The following is a 20,130-nucleotide window of genomic DNA, read 5'->3' as shown; positions in this document are numbered from 1 at the left end:
CACACCTATAATCCCAGCCTCTCTGGGCAACTCACTGAGATCCTGTCTCAAAATAAAGCCAAGCATGGTGGAACACACCTGTAACCCTGGCAACTTGGGACACCAAGGAAGAGGTCAGCCTCTGCAATTTAGTGAGACCCTGCCTCAAAATAAAAAATAAAAAAGGCTAGACATACAGTTCAATGGTGAAACACCCCTGAGTTCAGTCCCTAGTACCAAAAATAAATACATAAATAAAAATGAAAAGGACTGGGTTTGTAGCTCTGTAGTAGAGAACTTGTCTAGCATGGCCAGCTGATGGGTTCAGTCTCCAATACCACGATAGATAGATAGATAGATAGATAGATAGATAGATAGATAGATAGATAGTCCAGCCCAGTGCTTCTAGCTGATGGTACATGCTGCCTGAGTGGAACACATTTGAGGGGGTAACTATCATGTGGATGGACACCCCCTTTTAGCTCCTGGACCTTCTCACAGCTTCCTTTATGAGATCTGGAGGAAGTTTCCTGGTCAATACATAATTGTTTGTTGTCATTTGGTGCAAACAGTTTATTGTCACTAACCAGCCCTGGCTAGCAAGAATTACAGAGGAGAGATTTGGCAGGGGCCTACATGGTATTTCAACCTGTCAATAAAACCTTGACAAGTTTGTAAATGAGAGGCTTCCTGGCAGCTGGCTTCACATAATGCCTGATGCAGCCAGGGTTCGCTCACCAAAAAAGCAGTGATGACTGTTTTGGGAGGCCTTGGCGATTGACTTCTGGCTGTTTGCCTAATTCCTAACATAAGGTCACCTGCTCTCACCTTTGCCCTCAAGTGCTAGTCTTGTTCTCAGAAAGCCTCAGTCTCAAAGAAGTAGCTGAGTGTTTGGAGGAGGAAGGAAACACTGCTTTTTATTTTTTGCACACACACATTTTCCTCCACTGAACGACCACTAAAAGGAATGGTCTCAATATCACAGCAGTTCTGCAGCGCAGCAGGCCTTCGACAGGAGCTGGAAAAGGTGTTAGTGCAGAGCAGGAAAGGAAGAGCTCCTCTGTTTTGCTGTGGTCTCTCCCTGCAAAGAAGTGTACCTGTGCCCATAATGTTAGGTCTCCCCCGCCTCCCCTAAAGCCATTCAGATCTGGGGCCTTGGGGCCTGGTCCTGCTGCCTTTTGTCTGAGGTGGCACAGCCTCCTTGTGCAGTACCCTCTCATCTAGGTCTGTCAGGCCTTTCCTGTTTACTCCTGTTTAGAAAGAAAGCCCTTCACTTGTTTCCCCAAACTTACCTTCTTCTGGATTATACTTAAACCCCCTGACTTCGATCTGTTTACTCTCTGTGGAGTAAGTTCTTTTTTTAAGGAGGGTGACCCAAGCCTCTAGGTTAAAAGTTAGCTTTTGCTAGAATTTGCCACAGTCCCCTTACCCTGCTATAACAAATAGCCGCGGATGCTTTAAATAACAAATTTATTTTCTCACATTTCTGAAGACTGGAAGCCCAAGATCAGGGGTACCATTAGAGCTGGTTTCTGGTGAAGGCTATCTTCCCAGCTTATAAATAACAGCTTTCTTCTACCTTAAAAAAAAAAAAAAAAAAAAAAGATGATATATCACTGAGTTGCTCAGGCTGGCCTCAAACTCACAATCTTCCAGTCTCAGCTGCCCCAGTAGCTGGAATTATATTTGTGTGCAACCACTCCTAGCTGTGTGGCCATTTCTCATTGCTGGGGAGAGAAAGGCATATCTCTCCTGTCCTCTCCTCTCTCCGCCCTCCTCTCAGATTGGGGTCCACCCTTCTGAACTTACTTAACCTTATTTACCTCCTGAAGACCCTCAGATTCACACACATTGGGGGTTAAGGCTGCAGCGTGAATTTGGGAAACCAGCATTCAGTCCTTAGCAGCGCTTTTCAAGAATGTGTGTGTGTGTGCCCCACCCTATTTAGAATCAGTGTGATGTTTTGAGTATCTCTTAAGATCTCTACCTCCACACCAGAGATCTAATCAGTGAACTCAAAAATTCCTCTTCTGTTCCCATACTTCACAGCCACCACTGGTACCCTTCTCTTCACCACAGTAACTGGTACTAGGCAACTCCTCTTTGGGGAGGAATCTTTAAAGCAAAGTAGTTCAGTGTTTTGGGACTGACAACTGTCAGCCAGGATTGCTGCCTGAGGTTCCAAATCAGTATGAAAGATGAGAGGCCACTGCTTCCCTTTTGGAAGCCGGTGTGAGATCAGAAGAAACTGCCTGGTCATCCATGCAGGGAGAGGTGGGCAGCCTGGAGAACTCAGCAGATATAAACTGTCTCTTCTGCCATGAACAGCACAGCCTACCACCATGTGAGGGTCTCTCTCCCCCAGTCCATTAGGAACTTGACACATGCCTGTAGGGTCTGCATGAACTGAGCACCTTTCCCATTTGTTTGTCCCATTGACCTGGCCAAGGAGACTCGTAAGTCAAAAAAAAAAGAGTGGATCATTCTCATTCAGTGAGGGCTTTTTTCCACTTAGACATTTTTTTAAATTTTATTTTGGGGGGGCAGGGTAGATTAGTAGTAGGGATTGAACACAGAGCCTTGCACATTCTAGGCAAGTGCTCTGCCACTGAGCTATGCCATAATTTGGTTTTATTTTTAGACATGGTCTTATTAAGTTGCTTAGGCTGGCATTGAACTTGCAGTCCTCCTATGTCAGCCTTCTAAGGAGTAGCTGGGTTACAGATGTGTACCATCGTGTCACCTCCTGTTTAGACTTCTGAGCTCCAGGCAAATTAAGAATGTTAAGGTACCTTTCTTCTTCCAGCCCATGGCATTAGGGAAGGATTTAGGGGTGTGACCCTGAACTGTCTTTTTTACAGAGCCCCTGCTTCTGAGGACTGAGCATGCCCTTTGTCACTTGTTCATGGCACTGTGTTTCTCCAGTGGGTCTTGTTCCAGCCTTTTATTTGTCATCAGCTCCTTTCTTGGTGTTGGAGAGCATCAGGAACACACTGCCTATGTCTGCTATTGCTGTGTTAGCTACCTCTTGGCCCCAACGAGGAGTTGCTCAGGCTTTGTCCGGGGGAAGGAAGAGACTGAAGCACTGTTGCAGACATTTGGGCCATTCGAGATCTGTCTGAAGTGCTCTAGCACTGAGTGTCCGGATGAGGGAGCATCTCTAGTCCTGGTCTCAGTCTGTCCAGGAGAGGCAGGATGGGCCAGCAGGCCACAGACCCCAAAGCCCAGGAACTTTAAGGAGTTCTTATCACCCTTTACTAATACCTCCCACCTTTTCCCACTCTTCCCAACTGATTTTCAGGGCCTTAAACTCTGGTGTTGAGTACTACTGGGACCAGCTGAATGAGACCGTCTTCACTGTTCATTCCAATAGCAGGAGCAGCGAGCGGCCTGGGTAAGTAGAAACTGGCTAAAGGCCTTTCCCTTCCTCCTGCCTTTGATGAATTTTGGAGCAGTGCCCTCAGACTGTTCCTCAAGGCTCTGGGTTCCTCCACAGCCAAGCTCCTCTTTATCCATTTCATGTTTTGAGTTTTTACATGAAGTTTCATTTGAGAAAGTGTTCCATGGCAAGAAAGAGAACAAAACCTATCCTTTCAGAGTCTTGCTTTAGAACGCCCTGCCCACTCTTTCCCTGCATCCTGGCTGTGGTGTCTAGGCACACTTAACGGTGAGTACAGTAGACAGGAGGACACTGGAGAAAATTGCTATCCCATGAGTTCTGTTCCTTGAGCCAGGGGGAGTGTGTGTGTGTGTGTGTGTGTGTGTGTGTGTGTGTGTTGGGGTGGGTGTCTCAAATGACCATGCTCCAGGGACCAAGCTGGCCAGGGCTGCAGCCCAGAAATAGGTGCTCCAGGCACCAGTGAGAGTAGGAATCTGGTACTGATCCTCTTTTCACTTAATTCATGCTTGAAGACTAGAATGTTTTGAGAAAAACGAAAGTTGGGTACAGTTCCTGCTTCCTATAGGAGTTGCTCAGCACAGCTGGAGGCAAGTCCCAAAAGTATCTCTGGACAGTGTCAAAACTGTTGGGTTTCCTTTGGTGCCAGCTCCAGCAGTCCCAAAGGTCATTGCCTGGGAAATGCCTAAGGAAAGGAGGTACTTGCCTTAGGCCTGGGCCTTCCTTGCAGGGCAACTAGTTTTGCCACCTAACTAATAGAGGCTGTTTTCAGAAGGCCCTGGAAGGAGGATTCTCTGGAATCCTCCTTAGAGGTCCTATGCTTTCCTCCAAAGTAGAGTTCACTTGGAAAGTCCAAGGATTTAAATTGGAGTCCTATCATGTGTAGTTAGAAGGGAGGTAAAATTAAGAATGGACTTCCTGGGGCTGGGTTATAGCTTAGCGGTAGAGCCCTTGCCTCACACTTGTGAGGTACTGGGTTCAATCCTCAGCACCACATAAAAAATAAATAAATAAAATAAATAAAGATATTGTGTCCATCTTTTTTAAAGAAAAAAAAAAAAAGAAGAGGAAGAAGAAGAATGGACTTCCTTACTCTTTGTCTCACAGATCTTCTTAGTAGCTTCCTTAATCTGATTACAGGTCTTTTGAGATCAACCCTCCTTTAGCCTGTTGTTTAAGGAGTGGCTAAACCAGCTAGGTGTGCAGGATCTGGTGATTCCATGGCCTTCTTTCATTGTCACAGATCAGGGGCTGGTTTCGGAGAAGAGTAGACGCAGTTAGCTACCATCAGGAGTAGCTGTGGAAGCATAGGGCTTTCTTCTCAGCCTGCAGTCCTGGCTCATGCCATATCCTGCGAATTGGTAGATGCCTCAGAGCTCTGTGAAGGTTGCTATCCCAAGTCTGACCTCAGTCTGTCTGTCTCTCCCTAGAACCAGCAGAGCCACTTGGAGGACAGACAGAGACATGGGTCTGATGAATGCGATTGGGCTGCAGCCCCGGAACCCCACCACCTCCGTGACATCTCAGGGCACCCAGACTCTGGCCCTTCAGTTGCAGAATGCTGAAACACAGACTGAAAGGGAGGAACAAGAGCCAGGGATGGTGGCCTCGGGTCCTGGTGAAGGTAGGATATATATGCTGCTAAAAGGGGAAATGTGTCTAGGGGGTGGCCTGCTGGGAGCATCATTAGCTCCCCCCCCCCCCGGAAAGTACCCTAAGACCCCTGGCCCTCTGCATGGCTTGAGGGTGCTGCATGAATGCTACTCCCCAGTAAGGAAGGGGACTCCATAGATTTGGGTAATGCCTACCTGGTGGCAGTTGGAGGCACCTCAGACAGGAACAAGGACATTATTTCTTGAGCTGGATCACTCTCTCCAGTAAATTGAACTGCTCTGTCAGCTTTGCTCAGCTCCCCCCAAGTAATCTGACCCTCTTCAAAACTGGAAGGTCCCAGGCTGGTTTTCCAAAGCGAGGACACGGCATAGTCTTGACTGCAAGTGAGGCTGCTGCCAGCTCTCCTCCCAGAGGCATGTACCCAGGGCTCAGGCTTCCGGGGCCAGTGTGTCTTCCACAGCTGGTGTGGCAAGCTGGTGCTACCACAGGCAGGGAGCTGCTGCTCCTGTTGCACCATGGCGTGCGGTTCTTTTGGCTGCAGCCAGACATGCTGTCAGCCACTTCCTCTCACCGAGCTCAGGTATGGCCCAGCCAACCTCCAAAATGCTGGCTCTCTGTGCTGGCCTCACACTTTTAAAAACCAATTAGCACTTCCCAGCAGTCAGCTCGGGCCACTTTTTGAGCCATCAGCAGCTGTGTTAAACAGACTGTTCTCACTCTTCACTCTCCCTACCCCCCGTCCCTAGCCCCCTTGCTGCTCCCAGCTTCAAACAAGGCAGCCTCCAAACAGACATTTCTAGGTCTGGTGGAGCCATTTGCTTTAAAGAGACCATGGGAAGAGAAACCCTGGTGTGGATCAGGCAAAGAGTAACAAATTTGCCTATGTTACCCCCAGGGAATGGCTTTCTACACTGCAGTCCCCCGCAGGGCACTCTCCCTCTCTTTGCCATGAACTGAAAATTTCCAAACTCCCTTTTTGGTCTGTAGCCCAGCCCATCTCCTGCCTTTGGCTCTTTGTGGGTTGGCAATCCCCTTGCTAGGGACATGAGCAGCTGGCAATGCTGGATGAAGCAGTCAGCTGCATCTTTGGGCCTCAATGAGGAGGAGACCAGCCATCCTCCAGGCCCACTTCTGCAGATTTCTGTGGATGCTGAGCTGCCTTGGAGTCCAGTAGGCCTCTTCCAGGAAACCAGAGAGCCAGGCTCATGGGGGACAACAGTGCCCAACCCTCCTCACTGGACAGGCATCCATGAGAGCCTGTGATGAACCCAGAGAGCCTGAGGGTTACCCATGAGGGGGATGGAGAATGAGCTTCTCCTTCCCCAAGAAGTTTGCAGTTTAGAGAAGGAAACAGACACCTAAGCAGATGATTACTTCAGTGTGACGAGGCCCAGTAACAGGTTTATGTTTGTGGCACATCTCATACACATTGAGAACTGAGGGTGGGTGAGGGGGGTGGGCCGACATCAGAGGGCACTGGTTAGAGGGCAATCTGACCTGATGGTGAAGTGCAGCAGAAGCTCTGGGAGCAGGAGCTGCCAACGCAAGAAGCACATCCCCTGGTGTCTCACCTTCCAGAGAATCCTCTGTTTTTTTTGTCTTGCTGTTTTTGACCTGCAGTCAGTTTTAAGTTCCTTTCTTTTTTGAGTAGTAGGGACCAAGGGCAGGCAGGAGAGAGGAAGCTGTCTTTCCCAGTCTCAAGAGACCAGAACCTCATTTCTTATCTGTCTGTGCCCCTCATAAAGCAGAACAGGTAGTAAAGGGAGCCTGGGCCCAGACGCTGGACAGAAGGCAAATTAGGATGGCTTGCTACTTCTGTGTGTGGCCCTGCAAGCTTTGCCGAGAGCTGTGGACTCCGAAGTCTTCAGCGCATACTAGTCTCTTTCAGAAACAGGGAGGGAAGTGTAGGTTACAGGAGGGTGAAGAATTGGCTGGTGGGTGTGTCTGTCCTGTTGTCTCTCTCCCAAAGCCAGGAGCCTTGCGCTGCGGTGCTTTCCCCACAGCTGATAAACCAGATTCATTGCAGTGGAGACCAGGAATCAATCACAGAGGCACTTTACCACTAAGCTACACCACAACCTGTTTTAAATTTTGAGACAGGGTCTCGCTGAATCACCCAGGCTGGCATCAAACTTGCTATTCTCCTGCCTCAGCCTCCTGAGTGTTACCACACCTGACTCCTCTCCTCATTTTAACTAAACTGGTAGCCAGGTCTACAGGAACATGGATAGGAAAACCCTGGTCAAGGAGGTGAACCCTGCTGGGACTGGGTAGAAGGGGAATGCCATCACACACACACCCCACAGTGGCCAGTCTTCAGTGTGGGGACCCCATCTGCTTGCAGTAATCGCTGTCCTGTGCCTGTGCCTCCTTTAGCCCCATTCTATCAGCAGCAAAGGGTTCCTGGCTACTTCTCACTTCTTCATAAGAATTTTTCTCAGGGCTGGGGTTGTGGCTCAGTGGCAGAGCGCTTGCCTAGCATGTGTGAGGCACTGTGTTCGATCCTCAGTACCACATAAATATAAAAAATAAAGATATTGTATCCACCTATAAGTAAAAAATAAATATATAAATTAAAAAATAATAATTTTTCTCAAATCCATTCAGCTCTGTGTTAGTTGTCCATCATTGTGACAAAATACCTAAGAAAAATCAACTTAAAAAGAGGAAAGAAAGAAAGGAAGGAAGAAAGAAAGGAAGGAAGGAAGGAAGGGAGGAAGGGAGGGAGGGAGGGAGGAAGGAAGGAAGGAAGGAAGGAAGGAAGGTTTATTTTGGCTCCCAGTTTGAGAAGTTTCAGTCTGTGGTCACTAGGCTTCATTGTTTCTGAGCCTGTAATGAGACAAGACATCATGTTGTAGGACATGGCAGAGGAAAGAGGCTCACCTTTTCACAACTGGGTAGCGGAGAGAGAGAAAGAGTGGGCCAGGAATAAGGTATACCCTTCAAGGGAGACATCTTTCTCCAAATAGGCCCCACCTCCTGAAATTTTTACCACCTCCCGGTAGAGCCACTAACTGGGACCAAGCCTTCAACATATGAGCCTTTGGGAGACACTCCAGATCCAAACCATAAAAAGCTTTTCCCAGAACTTCGGAAAGAACTCTTTACAGGGCCATTGACTGGTGTTGGCTTTTTTTACTGGTCCAGCTTTAACAAAAGAGCTTGAATTCCCCTGGAACTTGAACTTGCCCCTGCAGCAGTTTTCCCTCTTACTGGGTAGGAGGCAGTTTAGAAAGGAAGGGAAGGTTCTCTGGCTGGGCTCACTGTTCGCTCCCAGTACTGGTCCATTGCCTGGCTGGCATGTACTAGGCATGCAGGAGGAATGGTTGGAGCTGAGAGAGGCTTTGCCTCTGAGCCTTGGGCCTATTTCTTGACTGATAAAGATGGTGGCCAGACCAGCTGCAGCACCTTGAGCCCTGGGCCAGAAAAAAGTAAGTGTGAAAAGGGAGAAGCTAGAAGATAGTATCCCTCAGATCAGGATGGGCAACCCCTCTCTGGACTCTCTGAACCTTGGTTCCCTCCTTTTTTCTTCTAGGCAGTGAAACCACTTAGAATTAAATGCAGTTGCAGGGCATCATGGGAAGTTGCTGATCCTACCCTCACCTCTCCATCAGAAATGTACCTCAGGAGGCTGGAGACGTAGCTCAGTGGTAGAGCATTTGTCTAGCATGTGGGAAGACCTGGGTTCAGTCCTCAGCCAAAAACAAAAACAAAAAACAATCTACCTTAGAACTTGCCAAGAAAATGATCTCACATCAAAACTAAATAATTTCCCATTTTTCAGAGATAAAAGAAATACTTTTGCAACAAGGAAGAAGACATCAGAATTAATCCCTGTGGCCACCATTGCTCCTGGAACCCTTTCCCTGATCCTCAGTGTATTTTCCTCTTGAAGAATATCCCAGCTGCCTTCAGTGGCTCTTAGCCTCAGCTTAGCATACCCAGGAGAGAAGCACAACTCATAGCGCCTTACTGAAGCTGTCCACACCCAAGCCCCAAGAACCCCTTTTGTGCACATTTTTAAATCTCTCATCCAGATCCAGGGCTGAGGAAGTGACTTGGTGGTTAAGCACCCCTGGGTTCAATACCTGGTACCCCCCCCCCCAAAAAAAAAAAAAAAAAAAAAAAAACATTTATTTTTCCCCACCCTGCTTGTGGTACTGGGGATGGAACTCAAGGGTACTCTACCAGCCCCTGCCACCCCGCTTTTTAACTTTTGAGACAGTTGCCTAGGCTGGCTTCAAACTTGCAATCCTCCTGCCTCAGCCTCCTGAGTCACTGGTATTACAGTGCGCACCACCACACCCAGCTCCATCTTTCCCTTTTGAGTACTTTGTATCTGGTGTTATATCAGGTACTGTGAACCCAAAGGTGTTAGAAAGGGAATCACCCTCAGAAAGGAAGCCATCATCATGTTCTGTCCCTTAAAGAGCAAGCCCAGGAGGAAGCAGACATACAAATGCTTCAGCAGCAGAGTAACCAACTTTCAAACCAGTTTTCAAAATTGCTATGAATCTGAAGTCCCATGTGTAGCCTGAGAGCCTTTTAGTCATTTGTACATGTATTTAATGAATACACGCTGTATGTCAGACTGTGTGTTACACATGATCCCCAGAACCTAATAAAACGCAGTCCAAGATCTTCAGGAATTTATAGCCTCAAAGAGAAATGCCACAGCCGCCAAGAACTAATAGAGATGTGGAGCACTGTCACAACTTTGAGAGGAGCATCCCTTCATCTTGGTCAAAGAGTGTGGCCACTTGCACTTGAATCTGAGAATTGTGACCAAGGAGATGAGGCAAGAGCCAAGGAGATAGAACTTGCATATTGTATCCCAGATGCATAGGCAGGAAGCAGGACCAGGTCTGGTAGAATGAAAGCTGTTGGGTAAATGTTGTTACCTGATTTAACACCAGGTACAAAGTACTCAAAAGAGAATGATGGAGCTGGGCGTGGTGTTGCGCACCTGTAATCCCAGTGACTCGGGAGGCTGAGGCAGGAGGATCACAAGTTTGAAGTCAGCCTAGGCAACTGTCTCAAAATTTAAAAATAAAAAGGGCTGGGGATGTAGCTCAGTGATACCTTTGGGTTCCATGAAGATGGTGGGCAGAAGGGTGTGGTCCAAAAAGTGGTGAGGACCTCAGGGCCCTCAGCTGTCAAGCTAAGAGATTTTTAACTACTCTGAGGGCTCATGGAGCTGCTGGGCTTCACACAGCATTTGTACTTAACTGGATCCCAATTAGAGCTGAATTAGAATGTTAATGGCAGCAGCATAGACAGACACCAGCTGAAAAAGGAGCTCGGAAGCAAGAAGATCATTAGGAAACACCGCTAGCTACTACCGATTCTAGAGAGGTGACCAGGGCCAGAGCTTCAGGCAAACTGTGGGAGATGGTAGAGGGCCCCAACTTGAATGCCTGCTGCAGCTCTTTTAGGGTCCCAAGGCAGCCTTTCATGTGCCTAGAAATGAGCTTATGAAAAGAGCTGGTAGTTCAGCAGGCACAGAGCCCAGCATGGTGAACTCCAGCACCAGCAGGCCTCAGGCCAGCCCACTGCACATCCCAGCCCAGGCTGAGATCTTCGGAGACGACTTGTCAAGCAGCGCAGTGGGGGCTCTTGCAAGCCCTGGGAGGTCCTCGTGGGCAGCTTACATGGTAGAGGCTGCATTAGCACTGAGGCCTTAGGTTAGCCTTTCTCCTTACCCTCTGCCCCATTGCTAGAATGCTTTGCCTAGAGAGACTCAAGAGCCCTTAGGGGTTTTTCTCAGTCCAGGAAGCTGGAGTTGGACTACTCAGGAGACAGTGAATGAGAGCAGCCATCTTGAGGGATGGGGGCAGTTCTCAGAAGGCCTTGAGAAAAGCAAGCTGAACATCACTTAAAACCCAAGCAGAGAAGAATGGTTTTGGGGACAATGGTTTCAGAGCCAGAGGGAGAACCATGAGCAAGCACTTGCGAACGGGAAGAGATTTAGGCCTTAGACACAGCTTGGCTGTGAAAATACTGTGCATGAGGCAAGAAGGGAAAAGACCTAGGAGCAGGGAGGGGTTAGAAAGTCTAATAAAAGTAACTGTTGACCAGTACTCAGGAGGCTAAAGCAGAAGGCTCTCCAGTTCGAAGCCAGCCTCAGCACCTCAACAACTTAGACTCTTGTCTCAATTTTTTTAAATAATAATTTTTAAAAGGGCTGGGGATGTAACTCAGTGGTAAAATACCCCTGGGTTCAATTCCTAGTACCCCATGATAGCACTCCTCTCCCCGTCACTGCTGCCAAAAAGAACAAAAAGAAACCTGGCGACATCCACCTGTAATCCCAGCCGTTCAGTAGACTGAGGCAAGAGTCTACTGCAAGTTTGAGGCCAGCCTCTTCGATTTTGTGAGACCCTGTCTCACTAAATAAAATAAAAACGAATTTTTAAAAAGGATATTGCTTGGGGGCTGGGGATGTGGCTCAAGCGGTAGCGGGCTCACCTGACATTCGTGCGGCCCGGGTTCAATCCTCAGCACCACATACAAACAAAGATGTTGTGTCCGCCGAAAACTAAAAAATAAATATTAAAAAATTCTCTCTCTCTCTCTCTCACACTCCCTCTTTAAAAAAAAAAAAAAAAAACAAAAAACTGCTTGGTGATACAGTGCTTGTCTAGCATGTGCCAGACCCTGGGTCCAGTGCATAGTACCCCAGAATAAATAAATTAGTTAGCTAATTAACTTAAATAAAAGTAGTTGCTGACAGTACCCTTAAAAAAAAAAAAGGGAAGAAAACTCACGCTCAAGGCCTTCAAAACCCAACCTGTCCAGTGAGTAGCCTTGTTCACTAGAGCCATTTCTGGCAATCTGAGAGCCTTGGTCATAGTTGTACATGGGTTGATCTGGTTCTTAGCCTACTGAGGGCTGATTGGGAACTGGGCTAGTTCCTGGTGTGTATGATCTCATTTCCTCTAACCAGCGCTATACAAGGTGAATAATAAGGGCCTTGGCCAAAGCCAGCTGGTCAATAAGTGGCAGAGCTGAGATTTGAGCAAAGCTTGTTTGTTCCCCCACAGGGGAAAGCCTTGAAAGGAAACAGAATCCCTTTCTCTCTCCCTAGGGCTGCAGGTTGGGGCCTCATACCTGGACTGAACAGTTGGTTCTCTCTGAATAGATGGTGTCAGGAGAACAGTAACTTAGGAACTTGTGAAGACTAGAAGAAAACTGGGAGAAGAGATGAGGGAGGGAGGTGGCAGCACTTTTCCTAGGGAGCAGTTAAAACCCCAAGCTTCCTCCTGGGCTTTTAGAAAGTAACATAAACAAAACACTAAAGGACAGGAAAACAGTGCTGAAATAAAGCAAAGCAGGCTGTTTGCCTGTGATGGCACCCTGTAAGGTGTCTCTTTTCTCCAAAGACCAGGCAGCTCTCCCTATCGCATCCCCTGGTTCTAAATCACCCAAGAGCAGACAGAGCAAGCTGTGGGCCCACCTGCTCAGCCTTCTTTCAGACTACCCTGCCTCTAGTGCTGAAAGGATAGATTTGGTCAAAGGCAAACACTTACCATGGGTCCAGCCCTGCCTCTATTTATTTATTTATTTGTTTGTTTGTTTGTTTGTTTGTTTATATTTCATTTTTTGGTACTGGGGATTGAACCCAGGATTCTTAACCACTGAGCCACATCCCCAGCCTTTTTATTTTTTATTTTGAGACAGGGTCTTGCTAAATTGCCTAGGTCCTTGCTGAGTTGCAGAGGCTGACCTCAAACTTGGGATCCTTCTGTTTCAGCCTCCCTAGTCACTGAGATTACAGTTGTCTGCCACCATGCCCAGCTCCTGTTCTGCCTCTTAACAGCTGAGTATCCTTGACCACCTAGGCCTCAGTTTCTCTACCAGTAATGCAGAGTCTTGAATTGTGATCATTTGGGGATTTTTGTTTCATGTTCTGGAGTCTGGTTTTCATGGTAACAGAGTTGGGCCTATTATTCCTGCTTTTGCCCAGAACCCCGCCAGCTCCTGCCAGCAGTTGCCAGCTGACTCAATGGCCCAGGCCAGCAGCTAATTCCCTCTTTCCTCTGCTTCGTACCTTCCAGGTGAGGGCTCAGAGTACGGTGCCAGTGGGGAAGATGCCCTCAGCAGGATTCAGAGACTGATGGCCGAGGGGGGCATGACGGCTGTGGTGCAGCGGGAGCAGAGCACCACCATGGCCTCCATGGGTGGTTTTGGCAACAACATCATCGTCAGCCACCGCATTCACCGCAGCTCCCAGACAGGCACTGAGTCTGGGGCCGCCCGCACCTCCTCTCCCCAGCCCTCCACCTCTCGGGGACTGCTCCCAGAACCTGGGCAACTGACAGAGCGAGGCCTAAGCCCCCGGACAGCCTCCTGGGACCAGCCTGGTACCTCTGGGCGGGAGCCACCCCAGCCAACCCTGCCCCCTTCCTCCCCTGTCCCTATTCCTGTCCCCCTTCCCAGCACTGAGGGACCAAGCCTGCACTACAACCTGACCAATAATAACCACCTTCCTGACGGAGGTGGTGGCAGCAGGGGGGAGGCTACAGGCCCCAGCGGGGAACCACGGAACAGGTAGAGACAATGGTGTGCACTGGTGCCTCCCTCTAGCCACTGAGCAGAAGCCGGACCTCACAGCTGACTGGGAACTGTACACACGGAAGCGCTGCTGGCTGCACCAGGGAACAGAAGGAGCAAGAGGGTGGGGATGAGGAGGAGTTAGTCAGTGTGCCAGAGGCAGTATAGTGGGCAAGGCTCACGCCATGGGACTAGAAGCTTCCAGAATCTGGAGTCCAGGAGAGCCAAGCTGCTGGGCCTAGTGTGAATGGAGGAGCAAGTGGGTGTCTTTGCCATGAACCCCCCTTTCTCCTAGGATCATGGGCTCAGGGGACTCAGCCTTGGACAGGAGCCCAAGAAGAGTGAATAGTCTTCCAGACCTGGCCTATACCGTCCTGGACAGAGGCCAGTGGGGCAGCTTTGCCCAGCCCACCTGTGAGGTGGGCAGAGCCACCAGGAGCCCAGAAACAGGAGGAGTGGCATTGTCCCCAGAAACCATCATCTCTGAGCCTTCCAGAGCTCTCTCCATCATCTTATCCCATCCAGAGACACAGTCAGGGGTCAGGCTGGGCTCCCGGGTTCCTGAGGGCAGGGACTTTCCACACTTGGTGTGGAATAATTGTGAGGTGAAGGGGACAGCCTGCTTCCCTGATACAGAATGGGGTCATGGGACGGTGGGCAGGTCCTCATTCAGGAGTGGGGGATGTAGGCTGGCCCACCCCCAGGCTTGTCCACCAAGCTCCTCCCTCCTCCAAGGCCCCCAGAGTAGCACCTGTGGGTGTCAGTATTATCTGAGCCTAGGCCAAAGCCCACCCAAGGCGGGGGAGGGGATGAGACTCCGGGTCAGAATGTGAGGTCTTGGTCTGTGGTTTAAGGTGTTGCATGTGGAATCTTGAACTGTACGTGTAGTTTCTAGTGGAGAAATCAAGGCTCTGATCATTTTGTTTTTAGTATGAAAATGTGATTTCCTTTCTGTTTGTCACTCATCATAGAAACATTGTGGTGGGAGGAGAGGGGATAGTCTACTGCTAATGAGGGAAACACCAAAGATCTACATCATTAAAATGATGACATGCCCCTCGCCAGGCTCCTCTGTTTCTATGGAAAATAAAGGAGGGGTGGGAATTGGGAGGTTGGGGGGGGCACGTGTCACTGAGCCAGCCTCCGGTGTTCTCCAGGTACTTCAGTGGTACTGCTGTTCTAGTGGAAAAGCCCTGGCTGACCCTAGCTGAGCCAGTGGGTTAAGGGGCTACCACCTCTGCTTCACACAGCTTTTCTAGACCATTACCCCTTGCTTCCCAGGTGCCTGCTGTGGATTGGGGCAGCTTCTCAGTGGTGGGTGGGCAGGAAGGAGTGGTTGTTCATCCTTGTCGCTTCCTACCCAGGATTATGGACCTGAAGATGTAAATGGTAAAAGCAATAGATCCCCTTCAATCCAGGGAAACCATCTGCCTTGGTGTCTCTGCAGCCAGCAGAGAGCTGCTCTTGTTTGCAGGCACCCTGAAGGTGCCATGCCTTCTGCTCCAGGTCTGGCTTTTTCATGTGTGTCTCCCAGACAGTGACTGAAAAACCTGCATCGTCCTTGGGACTTGGCCACTTCCAAGTTCCAAGCCATTTTAGAAAGTGGGAGAAGGATATTTGCCTCGACTTAAGAGAGGTGTAACAAAATATGACAAACCCTGGGTGTTTCGTGGGCAGCAAGTACTTCCAGAACAATGCAAAGTTAAATAGTTAGAAACTTTCAAATTTTCTAGAAAATTATATCAGTAGGCTGAACTAAAAGATCCACCAGCAGCCGGGTGGCCTTGGGCAAGCAACCTCTTTTTTTGTTTGTTTGTTTATTTATATGTTTAATGTGGTGCTGAGGATCAAACCCAGAGCCTCACACTGCTAGGCAAGTGCTCCACCACTGAACCCTAGCCTCGTAAGCAAAGTCTTAAAAAGTTAGTTTTATCTTTATAATCTTGAGTCATTCCTGCTCAGAGAACATAGTGAGGGCAGCCCTACCTTAAAAAGTAGGATTTGAAATAAATATTGAAAGATTTGTTTAGTGTAAACCACATCACAAGGATTCCATGTGTATTATATCCACATGCAAAAACCCTCTAAAATGGTTACTGCCATCGCCCCAGACCACAGAACTAAGTCTGTGGGTTTGGACTTCGGTAGTGTATGATTCCAGAGAACACATCTTGGCCACTAATTCCTACAGAAGGAAGACAGCTTTGGAAAAACAGAATGGGACCTGGAGTTGCACTGTTGCTTTTGGAACAAAGGTATGAGGAGGCCTTGTGGATGAGGTGGTCCATTTTTGGCCCTGAGTGATCCACCTCTGTGAGCTCTGGCCAAGGATGAATCCACATGCTCCCTGTTGGAGGCTCTTGTCAACACCTGCCTGTCTCCACACCATCCCTTTCCCTTGGCTCTCACCTAGCGGTAGCCTCCTTAATAACAAGGAGGACCTTTGCAGGACCCCTCACACAACACAAGGCTGCTGGATCAGCAGGACAAAGATCAACAATAAATCCCTTTGGAGCTGGGGGCACTTTGGGAGAAACGTGTGACCTGTCTACTGGGCCAGTTGGATCAAAGGGAGAGCAGAGACTAAACCATGTTCTCTGGTTCCCAAACCAGCCCTCCCGGGTTCCACTATGGGTTCTGGGATTAAGGGGTGGGGGAGGATAAAGTCCCAGCCCATAGCAGGGATTGTGGGGAAACTAGGGTGGCTTTGCCTGACAGTTTCTGGAAGAGCTCAAGACAATTTGGGACGTTTGTTTCTCGTTTCTGGGGCTTACAGTCCTTGGCCTTGGTGGTTTCCCCATCTAAGATTCTGCCCTCCACATCCACACACACATTTCCAGTCTCCTAAGAGCATCCCGCACTCCCACCCCCGCCCCTAGGAGGAATATAGCAAAGTGGAACAAGCGCAGGTCTGTCATTGTCATATGAACCAACTGAGCCTCTTCTGTGAAGTGGAGCAAGAACAGTAGTGCTCCTTTCACCCTGTTAAGAGGATAACCGGAGATCAGATCCCCCAGGTGAGGGAATATGGCTTCCCACACTAGCCCTAAACAAGTCCAGCCCTAAACTCAAGTCCAGCCCTGAAGTTCCCAACTCTGACAAGCCGTCGTACAGGGGACCCGACCTCCACTTCCTGTATAGCATGGAGAATCTCACACCCAGGGCCCACAGCACTGGCTCTTGCTCAGCTCCCCGCTTTTCTGCCGAGAAGTTCCTGCCGCCTCAGCCTCTCCTCCACTGCTGTCCGCGCCTCCGCCTTCCCCCAACGGTCCCCCGCAGGCCCGGGAGGGCGGGACTTGGGTTGTTTATCCAAGAGAAGGAACCAACCGCCTTAAAGTTAACCGGTTGTTTAAGCTCAGTGTTGGGGTGGCAGGTCCCAGGACCCCAGGACCCGGACGCGGAGGGGCGCGTTCGACCCTGCCTGGCCTCAGAAAGGGCTAAGAGGGAGACCCAAGCGCAGTGGCGGAGTCAAGGCCTCGTGGCCGAGGCCGAGGTGGTGCTCTCCGAGGTGCTGAAGCCGCCCACTTTCGGCCCTGCGCAGGCAAGGCCCGCCGACCTGAGGCTGCAGCCAGCGCTGTCCCGGGAGATCTGGGACACTGGCGACTTGCCCTTGGGGTCTTTTCCCGGGCTTCGTCCCAGGTGACCTTGAGCACCTGGCTTTTTACCTCACAAGCAGCGGTAAACTCGCTTTACGAGCCGCGGCTGGATAGGCGGTGCGTCCCATCCTAGGGCTGCCAGAGCGGGTAGGAGCCTCTTCCACGGCTCGGAGCGCAAATCAGGGAACCGGTTGGGGCTTGGGGCGCATTGTCTGCGGTGGGCGCGCTCTTCTCTCCCTGGCAGACCCTCGCCCATCTCTGTCCTGCTCTTTCCCAGGCCCCGACGGCGCCCCTCCTGTCGGCTGCCCGGCTGCCGACGCGCAGCCCCAAGGCTGGAAACTCCCGGCCTCTGCCCCGACGGAACCGTGGTGGTCGAATCCACCTCATCCACCCATAACCTCCTCTTGGGGTCAAATACTCGCGCCCGCGGTGGAACCGCCAGCGGGATAGTGTAGCCGGGTGAGGTCCCGGAGAGGCGCGAAAACACTTCGGGGTCCCGGGTGCGTGGTCAGGGCGGAGGCGGGGAGCGTAGTCAGACCCCAGAGCCCGCTTCCTTCCCATCCCGCGAGGGGGCGCCGCGTCCCCATGACAACGCTAACACCCCCCCTCCCAGAAGGGCAGCGCCCCCTGCTAGCCGGCACTGACGACTGTGGGCGGTGCCCCCACAGTGCCGGAGCCGGGAGTCCCCGCCGGCTTCAGGGAAAGCGCAAGCCGCTGGGGTCCCCGACGCCCCGAGTGGTGACCCCCGCACGTCGCCGCTGGGTGACCGGCCCGGGGCGGGCGGCGCGGCCCCACCACGATTGGCTGCTTCCCCGTGACATCACGCGGCTCGGGGAAAAGTGCGAGCGTGAGCGCGAGTCGGAGCCACAGCGCCGGGAGCTGCAGGCGGAGCAGGGGCCGCCCCTCGGCACCCCGTCCCCGCCCCCGGCCCACGGCCAGGCCGCCCGCCCTCCGGCCCGCGGGGCCTCCCGTCTGTCCCGCCGTCTGTCCGACGCGAAGGAAGCGGGACAGCGGCGGCGGGTGAGTGACTCCGCTGCGGCGCGGGGGCGGGGGGCTCGGTTGGAAGAGAAGGTTGCAGGGCTTCGGGACCCTCTGAGGATTTCCAGAGGTGGGTTCCACTGGCACAGGGCCCAGACCTCTTCAGGGGCTAGCGCGGTGCTGGGAGCAGCAGAGGGCCCCGGGGGTGGGCCACCCCTCTGGAAGAAAGGCCCGGGGTCTCTCGGAGGCTGTTCCAGGTGCGCCTCTAGGGAAAAATAGCCATTCAGCAGGTCCGGGGCAGAGGAGTGCCCGCCTACAGCAGCCCCCCAAGCCAGCGACAGCCGTCGGGTCGGGACCCTGCACTCCATCCCTCCCACTGGCAGCTCTGCAGGGTTCCGGGCTCTGAAGCCCAATAGAGCCTTTTTCCCGCTCGTCTCCCCGCCCTCCCCTCCTCCCTTGACTGCCCGGGAGCTGCCAGCCCACTCCAGCCCTTGGAGTCCTCTATCAGCGACCTTGAACCCCGACGGAAAACACCCCTGCCCTCTCCCAGTGCCCCTCCCCCTCCCCAGGACTAACCCCCACTGTTGCCCAGGCTCTGAGCCGAGGAAATCCAGCCTCAACCACCGCCACCCCACCCTCCGGACTCGCAGCGGAAGTGTGGGGTTCCTGGTCCATTCCGAATCCCCTACACCCTTCTCCCTCCCCTGAACTCCGGAGTCTCCTCTCTGGCCCCAGGGACAAATCCAGGGGCCACAGCTTTCCAGAGCCCTGGAATGGCAGCTTCAAAACCGAGGACGTATGTCCCAAACCACCACACAGGATGCCAGAGCATCCATCTGCCTTGCACGGGGAAGGGTTGGGGTCCCGAGGACCCGGGAAAGCCTGGTGCCCACGCCCAGAGGCTGTTGCAACTGCGTGCTAGAGGGTTGGCGGGAGGGCGGGGCACCGGAGAGCGAGGGCTTCACCGACCACCACCCAGCTGTGGAGGAGCCCCCAGATGGACCCAGGAGTAATCCTCAAGCTGATCCTTGCGTCTCCCCTGAGCCCAGGGCTTGGGAAAACGGTGCCTACTTTGGCCCCAAGGGCTAGGCAGGGCCTCTCTAGCTGGGAGCAGGGATGGGGGTGATGAATGAAGGAGAGAAAGAATCTTAAACTTGTCTGACCCAAGCCGGGTCTCTCCATTGTAATTCTGCTGCCCTTGCCTTCTCACCATTGGGCACGCTGAGCTGAGCCTGGGGTCCCTCAAGGCCAAGTTGGGCGACTATTGCAGCCCTCGACAGAAGTCAATTGCAAGGCTTGGACTCCACACCTCATCCTTGAGGACGCGGACAATCCCAAGCGTCCGACTAAATGATGTCTCAAAGTCTGGGGCCGTCGCTTTCCGTAGTGTAGTCTGGCCTCAGCCCTTGCCCATCTACAAGCCAGGCACCATCCGGGCGCTGTCTCCTGGCGGACCCTCTCGGCCTTCGGGAAGACAGCTAAATCTAGGCTGAGTCCACTGGCCTCGGCTGGAATGGGTCGGCCCTGCATTTGCTCGTGAACACAAGTTCGCAAGCACAGCCACTTGCACCGTGTGTGTGCCTGCTCCAGGAACGCACATGCATGTACATGCACGTGTCCACATGGCGCGGGCATGCTCACGCGCTTACCGGCGCTTTGGTATCCAGGCGTGGCTGTGCGCACACACGCACATGCAGACAGCTACTAGCGTCTACTCGCGCTCCTTGGTAATCACACACAAACAGAGCTGGCACTCGCGTTCCCGCCCACACATTCCTCTCCCGGTGCCGGGTGGAATCCGGGCGCCCTGAACTTTCTCACCCTTGGACCCCTGGCAGAGTTGAGGGCAGTTTTGTGGGTGACCTCAAGTAGGGTCTGGCAATGGGACCCTATGCCCCTTCCCTAAGAAGCCTTGCCTAGGGGTTCCTCGGGGTTTGCGGTCAGGTTGAAGTTAGGGGCGGTGGCGAGCGGCTGCCCGCTTGGGGTCCCCGAGCTGGCACCCAGGGTCCGACA

General features: G+C 51.8%; 1 protein-coding gene across 11 annotated transcripts in view; it reads left to right on the top strand.

The window, feature by feature from the left end:
- The window catches only part of Ambra1 (autophagy and beclin 1 regulator 1), a 189,844-nt gene extending 175,251 nt beyond the window's left edge, over positions 1-14,593 (top strand). For all 11 annotated transcript variants that reach the window (XM_076847114.2, XM_076847120.2, XM_076847119.2 and 8 more), the window contains 3 exons: positions 3,281-3,373; positions 4,807-5,000; positions 13,048-14,593. In XM_076847114.2, the coding sequence (XP_076703229.1) occupies positions 3,281-3,373; positions 4,807-5,000; positions 13,048-13,544 (784 nt within the window). In that variant the 3' untranslated portion in view covers positions 13,545-14,593. The remainder of the gene's footprint in view (positions 1-3,280; positions 3,374-4,806; positions 5,001-13,047) is intronic.
- The last annotated feature ends 5,537 nt before the right edge of the window (positions 14,594-20,130 follow it).

This window comes from Callospermophilus lateralis, chromosome 2, assembly GCF_048772815.1.
Source record: "Callospermophilus lateralis isolate mCalLat2 chromosome 2, mCalLat2.hap1, whole genome shotgun sequence".
Taxonomy (NCBI): domain Eukaryota; kingdom Metazoa; phylum Chordata; class Mammalia; order Rodentia; family Sciuridae; genus Callospermophilus; species Callospermophilus lateralis.
The sequence above is the reverse complement of the archived record's forward strand: the minus strand, read 5'-3'. Positions and strand labels throughout refer to the sequence as shown.